General features: G+C 36.2%; 2 protein-coding genes across 2 annotated transcripts; one reads left to right on the top strand and one right to left on the bottom strand.

Annotated features, from left to right (window-relative positions):
- Positions 1 to 244: 244 nt before the first annotated feature.
- Positions 245 to 6,981, bottom strand: LOC18042682 (DEAD-box ATP-dependent RNA helicase 51). The gene is made up of 12 exons (XM_006431783.2): positions 6,492 to 6,981; positions 5,212 to 5,397; positions 4,517 to 4,702; positions 4,312 to 4,398; positions 3,602 to 3,643; positions 3,313 to 3,384; positions 2,901 to 3,200; positions 2,011 to 2,049; positions 1,806 to 1,910; positions 1,443 to 1,511; positions 1,235 to 1,360; positions 245 to 705 (listed from the first exon to the last, which is right to left on the bottom strand). Exons 1-12 carry the CDS (start codon positions 6,870 to 6,872, stop codon positions 523 to 525), a joined length of 1,776 nt encoding a protein of 591 aa, XP_006431846.1. The 5' UTR covers positions 6,873 to 6,981; the 3' UTR covers positions 245 to 522.
- A 2,813-nt stretch (positions 6,982 to 9,794) lies between these two features.
- On the top strand, positions 9,795 to 10,583 carry LOC112097863. Its single transcript, XM_024183453.1, has one exon. The coding sequence runs from the start codon at positions 9,795 to 9,797 to the stop codon at positions 10,581 to 10,583; it is 789 nt and encodes a 262-aa protein (XP_024039221.1).
- The last annotated feature ends 2,220 nt before the right edge of the window (positions 10,584 to 12,803 follow it).

The following is a 12,803-nucleotide window of genomic DNA, read 5'->3' as shown; positions in this document are numbered from 1 at the left end:
ATCTCAATGCAAATAAATTGATCAATCGCCAGAAACAACGATTAGTGATTAACATTATCACTAACCTATGAGTGAATGTATCATTCAGCTTGTTAAGTATTTTCCTCCATAAGAAAATTTTTGCTCTATACAACAATTATTTGAGCAAAGTACGTATTTACTAAAATTTTGTTCATACAATTATTTGAGCACAGTAAATATCTACCAATACCAGCTGAAGCACATTATTGTCAAATAAAACAGAGAACAGAAGAAAAATCATCTATAATCTGAGACAATGAATACAGATGTACCAAAATTTAGATTACAAAAGCTCGCCCTATTCCAAACCCAAGTATCAACTTATCTGTTTAATGTTACCATTGTTATGTCACAAAGTTACTGATTTCGGCATCTAATGCACAAATTCTGATTACGCAAGATGCTACATGTCATGAACAAATGTAAATTGCATTTAAAAAAAAAAAAAAAAAACTCAACAAAATCTCGGCAGATCATGTGTGATTTGCTCATATGATTCTGTTAATACCTAACCAATTGGCGTTTATCATCTTCACCTCTCTGCCTACCATAAGGGTTGCTTTCACTGAATCCATTTCTGCTTCCTTCGACTTTACGCGTTTTCTTTCTAAACTTAGAGGCACTGCTGTCTATGGTCAGATTCACCTTAGGTGGTGAAGAAAAGCAAAATGAAGCAGCGACTGCCTGCTCAAAAATACAACACACACACAATTATACCACCGTATGTCACAATATCTAATGGTTTTCAGTTGTATATCACCATATCTTATGATTTAATGAGGAGAGAGAAATGCATCCAATGATTATTTATCATAAAATGCCAAGGACCTAATTTCAAAACTTCCAAACAAACTTGATAATATCACCCTAACTCAAATTGGTGTTTCTTCCCATTTAGAATAAAGTAAGACCACATTCAGTTTATTTAATCCATCCTCTCTTTTCCATACACAAAAATGACTCAGCCAACCAGCAGTGCAACCGCCAACATTGCTAGCCATTTAACTATTCAAGTCCAAAATATTCTTCTGTCGCAAACTTATTACCGCTATTTTTCTCTGTTGTCACCATGAGATTATTACACTACAATTCTACTCCTTGTTAACAAACTATTATTTCAAGATTCAATCATAAATACTTGTTCCAACACATTATGTGGCAAAATGCTTTAAACTAATACTGCTTTCTGAACAGACAGGAGAACGACTAATACCTGCAGATCAAGGCGGTGTACATTGAAGATATCCTTCATAGAGTGTGAATTATATGCTAGTATATAAGATCGATATGCATCTTTAGCTGACTTGTTCAAATAATAGTTGTTAGCAACCAACTTCTCCTGCATAAACCCAAGCAGTCCAAGCTAAGTTGTCTCGCTAATAACAATCAAGGATCATAAACAATGAGGAAGCCTGCTTTACCAGATGTGACTGCACATTAGCCAGCTTCTTTTGGTCAAATTCATACTCTTTAACAGGGACTTTTGCAGCCTGAAAGTGAAGAGGGATTTATAAAGATGTTACTTACTGTGTTCTTGTTCATTGTATTTGCTCATGTTGTACTAATGTTGATGGCCCTCCAAAACAACCACCAACCACCCCAACCCCAAAAAAAAAAAAACAACTTATTTTTTCATCTTGTTTCCTACTTTTTAGTGATAGGACATCATGCTGCCTAAGCTTTACACTGATCATGACTGTTTTCAAGGTGGCACTTAGATTATCAGAGATGCATACATAGGTTTTAGTTCTATTCCCCCAAGTTATATAATCAAAATACTTGACCTTCAGATATCGAAGAAATTGTAACTCTTCTGGAATCAAGAAAAGTAGCGCATTTCCTCTTGCACCTTCTCCACGGGCTGTCCGACCCACCCGATGAATATATTCCTGGAGGTAATTCAACGCTACATGTTAATCAAGATGAATGAAAAACAATGAAAATGGAGCAAGATTCACTAAAACATTAGCAAGAAACAGTCTTTTATACCTTGGGTTCATCAGGAGGATCATACTGCACAATCCAGTCCTACAAGGAAGCCAACAAAATTGTTCATAAAAACCAATTTTGCAACATATAATCAGCAGGACTCCATGGCCCCACAATAAGTACAGCAACAGTTCTAACCAAAGCTCTGTTTTCTTAAATATTGTTTCAATAATTTTGACAAACAGTAAAAAGAAAAGACAGCCTTCAAACTTACAGCTATTAGATAATATTTAAACTTCCACAAAAATCGTAAATCCCTACATCTAATATCAATATAGAATTCTACCATCTGGCCTTTGAGATAGATACCACCTTTTCTTTGTGGGTATGACATTAGCTGCCAATTTAAGAGCATAGAAAGTGACGACTTTTAGTTTAAATTGTGGAAGCACTTAGGATACCCAAAGCAAATGCATATTAATTTTGGATAGCCAAATTCTCACGTACAATTCAAGGATCATGATAATAGATGTTACCAATTGGAGTTTAAACTAATGCGTATATAGTAGGTCTTTAGAAGTGGCCGAAGTTAGGTTGCAAGGTCAAGAGTTCATAAAATAATACTTTTCAAGTACAATTTGGAAAATCTAGAAGCCGTACATACCAATGTAATTCTTTCAATTCAAGTGTAGACTGTGTATACAGAATACTCAGAAGTTTTCAAGCTCTATTTAGGACAGACTCTTACCATAGCAACTTGCCAACGGATCTTAGGTTTAATGCTAAAGGAATTCTAGTAGAGACAACAAGAATAATTATTCTAATTCTTGTTCCTTTTATTTTCTGCAAATTGTTTCAGTTACCATCAGCCAGATTTTACTGTATCAGAACAAAACTATAATTCAGAAACCCCAACTTTCCCCTGGTGATTAGTCCTACAAAGCACATACCACAGCAGGAATGTCAAGTCCGCGGGCAGCTACATCAGTACACAACAAGATGCCCTTCTCCGCCTTGCAGAAGTCAAAGAAGGTAGTGGTTCGTTTCTGTTGCTTTTGCTTTCCATGGATATCAAAGCAATCCACCTGAATATATCTGAGAAGTTCTGAATGAAATTTGACTGAATTACATGAGGAGAAGAAGACCATCACTTTCTTTGACAGATTCCTCTTCAAGAAGGAATACAGAAGGATAAATCTCTTGGCACTGGGCACCACACAATAGCCTTGCTGCAGGCCTTCGTTGGTGACCTAAAAATGATCAGCATTTTGTTAGTTTAATTGGTGATAATTGAGTGTTTATGCATGTGTGCATTTGTATTAGTGCTTGTATTTACAGACAACAATTCTGCTCCACATCTACCTTAGTTCTCCCATCATCCACATCAATATAAACTGGAGTTGTCTGAAATGACAAGCGAGCAAGATCCTCAACCTGCAGATATCATGTAGGGGTGAAAATTATAACCCATGAGCCAAAATTCAGATAAACTACTTCAGGATTTCATTAAAAAAAAGTAAGAAAATATCTAAAAATCTTCTCTAAAAGATATATATCATTTTCCAGGTAGATGATAAACGAGCTATAAGAATATTCACTATAAATATGGCCAGAAACCGAATAGTTAATAATAATAAGTTTGAAAACAAACCTTCTTCGTTTGCGTAGCTGAAAATAAAGCGGTTTGCCTATCCTGCATATTACGTAGAAACTCAATAAGGATAAAGCATTGGATATGATGCAACAAAAACTTATACTCAAAAGGCAGCTACAACAGAAATGACCATCAATGATCTCGGCATATTAAAGCAACAATTGCCGACAAAACTTGAAGTTTAAGGAGGTAAAACAGAATAGCAAGTAGTACAAGCTATACTCAGGAATACCCTAGAAATAAATCCACCACTGAAGGCTCCAGTGCCCCAGCATCAAGTCTGCATGGTCATAAATGAAGTTATCAAGTGATAGAGCATAGCTTTCAGTTGATTAACTCTTTTGAACCACTACTGCTTCCAAGTACCAGTTCCAACAGAAAATCATCACCAGAAACAAGTTAGACTCACTCTATAACCACATCAAAAGCCAAAGGAACTTATTCACTGGCAAAAAACATTATAAGGGCATTAATTAAATGACTTCACCTTCACGTAACCATTTCTAAAAATGTCTTCTCATCATACACTATTCATACATGATTCTGGAAACAGATTCCAGCACAAATTTAACCAAAAGCATATTACATTTCTTAAACAATATTCAATTGCCATAACCATGTCATATTTGGCTATATTTGACATAATAGAACTGTCAAGAGTTAAGTACTTCTAAATTGAACATATAAATGTTTACCACTTAATATACCTTCTTTGGTAGAAGCTTCATAATTTGCCTCATTTCTTCCTCAAAGTTTGCTTCCAATATTCTGTCAGCTTCATCAATAACAAGGCACTGCAAGTCCAAGATTTTCTCAAGCAAAATTTGGAGATACATAATATAAACAACAGCATATTTTTGCTCAAGTTAGTGAAATATGTTTCAGGATATAAAGTTGCACTCGTTATGTTACCTTCAGATTCTTATATATAAACCCCTTGGTATTTTGAAGATGGTCAAGAAGCCGACCAGGGGTTGCTACTAGCAAATTTACTCCTTTCACAATACGTTCTGCTTCTCCTCTTCTAGCTGAACCACCAATAACCAAGCCAACAGTCTGGGAGTGGTACTTTAGAAGGTCCTTTGCAACAGCATGGGTCTAGTACATTTGAAAGTTGAATTAGTGATGACAGTAATAATTAAGGTTTTAGGAGAAGAAAACAATCTAAACAGAAATCAGAAATGCCTGCATTTCTATATTAGTGGGCTAAAACTGTAAACGAAAATATATTCTTCTAACTTTTTCTCCTGAACTATTGTCCACTGTTTCTTTGCCTTTCGTAGAATAGGTATATTACAAGTAGACTGTAACATATAAGCCATTCCTATTCTACTTTCCACAAAAGATGCATTGGAATTCGACAGTAAATCTCACTATTCCCACAAAAGAAACTGTTAAGTTCTCTTCTAATGCATCTCCAAATAGAATCCTAACAATTAAATCTATTACTCCAGATCTAAAATATTCAAACTTGCATACTGTAAAGACATCATCACAGCATTTCAACAAGCATTAAAGAAAATGTCTATAAAGAAAGAAATTTAAAGACATAATACCAAGACAATGCTAACATTATCAGCTGCAAAAAAAGTTACAAGGATTTTCACCTGAATGGCAAGCTCCCTAGTGGGGCAAATGACAATAACACCAGTTCCATTCCTAGGGGCGAATTGAGCATTATACAACAACTCAACTGCTGGAATTAAAAAGGCAAGGGTTTTTCCTGAACCGGTCCTGGCAGCTCCAAGTACATCTTTGCCAACCATAAGTGGTGGAACTGCTCTGGCTTGGATCTGCATTTGTAACGACATATAAAATTTAGGAAATATGATATGTAAACTCTCTGTGTTTATAGTCTGGATGATGCAGTGTACAAATGATCTTACGAAAATCATTACTTAATACTCCTAAACGAGAGACAGAAGTGTTCTTCGGAAAATTTCATTTAGAACTCCTACACAGCTAATGAAATATTATTATATGACAAACATGTTATACGTAAACTCTCTGCATTTATAATCTGGATGATGTAGTGTACAAAAGATCTTCACAAAAGTCATTACTTAATGCTCCTAAACGAAAGACAGAAACATTCTTTGGAAAATTTCATTTAGAACTCCTACGCAGCTAATGAAATATTTTTATGTGACAAACATAAATTTCATTCAACTACTGGCCAAATTGGAAAAAGTAAAATACTAATCATGGACCAGAAAGTAAAAAAGAGATCATATGCATAGATCCAGAGATAATGATTAAACCTTCCTGGAATCTTAAAAAGACTTAAAAGTGTTTTAGGTATAACCTGAGGAAGGGCGTTGAAAAGATATAAGATACGGAAAATTTTTGCACGGATCTACTTTATGTTTACTTAACAGGGTCCATGTAAATGACAATGAGAAAGAAATCATTTCCTCAAAGTTCATCCTCACTGGGAAGAAATTTCCAGAAAAACGCTGCTTAAAAGTGAAGATTTCCATGAGCATCCCAAAAACATCCACAAAAAAAGAGTTTAAACCAAGGTCCTAGTTCTACAGCTTCAAAATCAAGGAGCCACATGTCATGTAAAGTCAGTTCCTCTGAGAGAAAAGCCTGAAATAAAATTTAATCCAATAAGTCCTAAACCATCCCTTTCTATCTTTGCCAAGTAATGAACCCCAAGTGTATATTCTCAAGGCCAATACTGCAAAGTGGTCGCTTGAAACTCTTTCATTTTTAGCTCAACATTGAGAAAGCTCAGTAATAGATGATAGCACAGGCATCAAAATCAAAGTCTCAAAGTAATATAGCATAATCTTAAACATCAAATTTCACCTACTAACTTCAATACTAAATAAAGCTAAATAATATGAGCATAAGCCTAAAACGGAAACCTTTGAAAATGTACCTGAGTCATAAATTGAAAACCCATATCCTGAATTGCTCTAAAAGTGTGCTGAGACAATCCCAAAGAATCAAACGACGTCGTACTCATAATCCCACCTCCTCCTCCTCCTCCTCCACTCTTCTTCACATTAATTTTAGTCTCCTCTTCTTCATCCTCATCACCATCATGTTTCTCCTGGCTTTTCTCTTCACTCCCTTTTTTATTCTTCTTTTTTTTATCTTTCTTCTCCTCTGCGGCCTCTTCAATCTCTTCATCTTCATCATCTCCTTCTTCCTGCTCTTCTTTTGGAACTTGCTGCTGCTCTGCTTCTTCTGCTACAGTGGCTTTGCTTCTGCTGCGCTTTCTCTTCCTCTTCTTCTTCAACTCGTCATTCCCCGCCATTGCTGCTCGTGCTTGTCTCTGATTATTGTGTTAAAAGGCAAGCGAAGCCGATAATTCACACTACTCTATCCAGCGACAGCGTTTGCTGCATGTATTAAACCCTAGAACACGAAGCTGCCGCATGACTCAGGTTTAAAGTTTGATATTGATACAGCTCATGTTGGGCCTCTCGTAGGGCCGCCGCTTCAGGCCCATGATACGACCCAACACTTGTTATTTTATGGACTATGCACATTATCCAAAACTGACGATGCATCTACAAATTGTTGTATAAAATTTCTGGGTTACGATCGTTTCACTATTACTAAAATTATGAATTATCAAATTTCCCTGCTGGCCTATCAGATTTTCCTTAAAACTAAAGTATTGCTTCCTATCATTGTAGTATTATAATTTTGTAAAATCTTTCGTTTTACCCTTTTTTTTCTTAAAACCATTAATTGATTAATAAAATATCAATTTTACCATTTATGATAAAATACACAATAGAGAAATCAATTAGTAGATAAAAAATTACATTATACCTTTAAATTGTTTTATAATAGTTTTAAGCATGAATTTATAAATAATGTTGGATTTATTATAACTATAAAAGTAGCAAATTGAGAAAAGTATCCTTGGATATTTTTGTTGTTACATTTCTTGCTGATATCACCCGCGAGAAGTGCGGGGGAAGGCATGTATCGCCTGGGCGATGGTACCCTTTGCGCGCATTTCTCATTGATATCACCCTTGAGAAGTGCGGGCAATACTAGTCATTGCCCGGGTGATGAATGCCTTCACTTGCAGTTCTTGTGGGCAATATCAACAAGAAATGCAGGCGAAGGATGCCAGTGCTTGAGCGATGGATGCCTTCGCTCGCAATTCTCGTGAGCGATATTAGCCATCGCCCACACTTAACTCGCAAATGTTGCGGGCGATGGGTGCCAACCACCAACATAGAAAAGTAAAAGTTTATATGAAATAATTGTAAAATTCATATTAGTAAGTACTTTTGGTATTAAAGAGTGTATCAGTAGGAACTAGCTCAACAATTTATTGAGATGATTGAAAAAAAATTCTTAGAGACATTTTAACGAACACCTAATGTGCTTATATTTTGCAAACATTAATCTTAAAAAAATTTTGAATTGTTCATGCCAATACATAACCTAGTGTGCTTTTCTATCAATAATAATTGGCCAATCAATTAAAAGATACTATAAAATTGTAAGAAAGTCATGCCTTTAGGTCAAATCCTCACGCCGTTGACAATGCAGAACCTTTTGTTGATGGAGGCTGTGATGGTGAGATTGTGATGATGGGCTGTAAAAAGAAATTTATGAGATGACAGGTGATGATGGGCGATGACAGGATTTAGTGATTTAGGCAATTTCGACAATGGTCCTTGGAGAGGGATAATTTTGTCCATAATAAGTGTGTAGTTTATTATTTTAAGACATTTTGTTTTATGGCTAATTTTGATAATGAGTTTTTGAAAATGGCTATATAACAAACTTTTCCTTTTTTTCAAAATCTTATGGCAAAAGTGACTTTTAAAAAAATTTACCAAATGCTAAAATTAGCATTTAACTTTTAAGCCTCCCAAAATCGATCTTAAATAGGGCTTTACATGTTTTTTTTTAATAGAATAGATTGTGCATTTTTTAAACAAAAATGTCCAAAGGTATTTTAATCAATTCACTACTTTTATAGCTACAATAAATTCAAGGTTATTCATAAATTCATGATTAAATTATTATTTAATAATTTAAGGGCATAACAATAATTTTACTATCATTTGATATGTCTATTTATTTATTTTGCCATAAGATAAAATTGATATTTTATTAGTCAAGTAACAATCCTAACGGAAAAGTAATAAAATGAAAGGTTTTGTAAGGTTATAATAATAAAATAATAGGAAAAAAAATACTTTTTGTATTTATTTGATATTTTACAATTCTTCAAATAGTGAAATAGTAATAACATAAATTTTTTTATGTAATTTTATATGAACGCTTATGTGACCTAAAGGAATTAATAAAAAACCAGAATCTATTATGAAAAACTCATTCAACTTTCCTTATTCTTCTACTGACTTGTAATAATCTGATAAGAAAAATACGAATCCTATTACACTATTTTTTTTTTGTCTTAAAGTAGATTGGAGTTCATTTTTTTTTTCTTTTCATTTCAACTCCATTCGAACGAGTATTTTATGCAAACCTCCGCATTTAGTCACAACTTCTGAACTTCATGTACATATATGGTTTGTTTCTATTAAGGGATTCCAGACTCTAACTAAAGCAAATCCCTTTTGGAGTTGGTGGGCTCAAATCCAATAACTCATTAGTTCTGCACGTGACCCTATATCCGATTTCGTTTTTAATTTCAATTCTCATTAGTTATTGCCACCCTATTCCCAATTACCTTATTAGGGTAAGAATTGAGAAAATTCCCATATAGGGAATATTTTCCTATCCCCCCATCCTATTCTGTATTTACCTTATTTCTTTTATATTCCCATGGGAGGATATTTTGATTTTGAAAAAAAATCAAAAGCAAATGTTTTAGGATAAATAAATGAATTAAGAATAACAAGAATGTAATTGTGAGGTAATGGGGACTGGGGTCGGGGTTGAAGGTGCAGTGGGGAGTACAAATTATTCTCCAGTAATTATTTGATGATTATTTTTTATAATTTCTTATTTCCCTCAAAATTCATCTCATTCTCATCCCATTTAATGCGGATCCTTGAGGTCCGAAACTGGTGGAGGATTTCTCAATCTGCACTCTTTATAATTTCAAAAGTTCACATGCTTGAATGACCAAAGCTAAAATATGTACTTTGGCTCCACTCGACTGTAAAATATTTCATGTACACACTTACAACTATGGCGAAAAAAAAGGACTTTGATAGTTCTTATAGTTGATGAAAATATGCAGCTCGTGAAACCGTGGAGGACAGTTGTGGTTATCAAGCTTCTCGGAAGAATGATTGGCTACAAGGTCTTGTGCAACCGTTTGGAGTCCTTATGGAGCGGATCCCAGGGTTTTACAGTGATTGACCTTGAGAATGATTTTTTCTTGGTTAAGTTTAAAACGGAGGATGATGCACAATATGCTCTCACGCAAGGACCTTGGTCTATATTGGGGCACTACTTGACTGTTCAACAATGGTCTCCTAGGTTTGATTGCTCTACGGAAACCATTGATTCAGTCGTTGCATGGATCCGTCTTCCAGGAATGCCTCTCCATTACTACCACAAGAGAATTCTTCGAATGCTCGGGCAAGTAATTGGGAAGGTTATAAAAATTGATTACAACACCGAGTCTGCGTGCAGAGGCAAATTTGCTCGCATAGCGGTGGAGTTGGATTTGGCTAAACCTCTTTGTTCCCAGTTTTTGCTTGATGGCAAACTTCAAAAGGTTGAATATGAAAATCTCCCCCTGATTTGTTATGAATGTGGTAAATATGGTCACTTAAGTATTACATGCCCAGAAAGAACAAACAACGAGGAAGATAGTCATGGGGCTGTGAATGTGCAAGCTGAGTCTACGATCAGCCCTAGGGCGGCTCCACCACCCAAGACAGATAGATCCAGTAACCCTAAGTTTGGACCGTGGATGATGGTATCTCGAAAAGGAAAAGTTAAGAGCTATAAGGAAAGAAAAATCATTAAAGAGTCAAGTCAAAACCAAAATGGGAGGTTTGATGGAGGTTCGTGATTTTCTCCTTTGGCAAACGAGGATATGATGGAAAAGGGCACAAAGTCAACTGAGGAAACCCATGTGCTTGATTTACCAATAAAGGGGCCAGCTAGCAAAATTCAACAACATGCCAAAGTAATTAGTAAATTACCAAATAAAAAGCATCCACATCCCACCAATAGAACTACCACAGTTGCACCATTTCTTAAGCCTTCATCACGTGTTGGAAAAAGCATGAAGCCCAAACTATCCAAATCTTTTATAACAGAACCTTCCACGTCAAACTCCATGCACACTTACCGTCCCCTACGTGAATATAAAGTAGCCATGCCCAAACCTTTTAACAAAACAAATGCCTCCACAACCCTTGACCCTACAAAGCATTCTGTTGTGACCCTGGAGCAGATACATAGCAGCAGTACTCAAAATGTTTTTGCAACTACTCCCAACCCTTTATTCCTTGGTCAAGGTGGAATATATGAGAAGCTTGATGGTCAACCTATGGGGGATCCTCCGGACATGAAAGCATGGGATATGGATAATTTGACGGATGATCCAGAAGATAGTGACTACGTAGGAGATAGCGGAGATGAGGAATCAGAGGATTCGGAGTCTGTGGGATCCTTAGAAGATGAACCTCAGCTGGCTTTAGAACACCAGGACTTTGTGCCTGAGGTGTAAGGGATTTTTCTCCATATCTTTTCATTATTTTTAATGTTGTTCTCTATTATGTTTTGGAATTGTCAGGGAGTTTCATCAAAGGGATTTCGTCGAACTTTCAAGGGCTTTGTTAAGAATTATAATCCCACTATGGTTGCAATTTTGGAGCCCAGAGTAAGTGGAATCAGGGCTGATGATTTTATTAGGAGTAGTGGCTTTGCAAGATCTCACAGAGTGGAAGCTGTGGGTTTTTCGGGAGGAATCTGGCTTCTTTGGAAAGAGGAGTTTGCTGTGGAGGTTACAGTGAACCATCGTCAGTTTATTCACTTTTGGGTTTCTGACAATGGTGGAATTATTTCTTCAATCACGACCGTTTATGCCAGCCCAATTCCTTCCATGAGGAAGCATCTTTGGAGTGAGCTTGATAAGCTTGCCAGCTTTGTTCAGGAGCCTTGGATTCTCGGGGGTGATTTTAATGTCATTCTGAATGCATCAGAAAAGAGGGGAGGATCTCGAAGAACTAACAGTGTGTGCCAGCTCTTTAATGAATGGTTTCAACGCAATCAGCTTTGTGATTTGGAGTTCAAAGGGCCTTCTTTCACCTGGGCTCGTGGCTCTTTGCATAAAAGACTTGATAGAGCTATCTGTAATGACAAATGGGTTGAAAATTTCCCAAATGCCTCGGTGCTACACCTTCCTAAAATGTGCTCGGATCATAGACCAATCTTGGTACATTTTGAGAAAATTCAATTTGCTTGTAGTAGCCCTAAACCTTTTCGGTTTCTCGCTTCTTGGCTAATTGATAAGAGGTTTGAGAGTCTTGTTTCAAGCATATGGCAGCCAGATATGAATTATTTACAATCGGCTAAACACTTTGTGGAGGAGGCTTCACACTGGAATAGTAATGTCTTTGGTAATATCTTCAAACGTAAAAACTGCCTACTAGCAAGGATTGGGGGCATCCAACAGGCTCTCGAAACCCACCATTCTAATAACTTGACTCGACTTGAATGTCAACTCAAAAAGGAGCTTGAGGAAGTGCTAACCCAAGAGGAACTTTTATGGTATCAAAAGTCTCGTAGGGAGTGGATTCAGTGTGGTGATCGTAATACTTCTTTCTTCCATCGCAAAACAATTCAGCGAAGAAGAAGGAATAGAATTGAGATGATCAAAGACGATATGGGTAACTGGCTATTGGATAATAATGCGATTAAAGAATATGCCGTGTCCTACTTCTCCAAACTCTATACCAAGGAGGATGAATTCTATAAGCCTTGCCCTATCCGTAATGCTTTTCCAGTTTTTGAGAGGAGTCAACTACAAGGTTTCAGCCTAGCTGTGGATGATGAGGAAATTAAGAATGTTGTTTTTTGTATGAAGGCTTTGAAAGCTTCGGGAATAGACGGTCTCCATGCACTCTTTTACCAGACACAATGGAATGTAGTGGGCGACTCAGTTTGTAAGCTTATTAAAGACATTTTTAGTGGCATCGAGGTCCCAAAGGAGTTGAATAGAACATTGCTTGTTCTGATTCCGAAATCAGATAATCCTACTAGCCTCAAGCTCTTTCGCCCCATT

Source organism: Citrus clementina, unplaced genomic scaffold (assembly GCF_000493195.1).
Source record: "Citrus clementina cultivar Clemenules unplaced genomic scaffold, Citrus_clementina_v1.0 scaffold_5, whole genome shotgun sequence".
Classification (NCBI taxonomy): Eukaryota; Viridiplantae; Streptophyta; class Magnoliopsida; order Sapindales; family Rutaceae; genus Citrus; species Citrus x clementina.
Note: the sequence above shows the minus strand (reverse complement) of the source record. Positions and strands in the feature narration are given on the sequence as shown.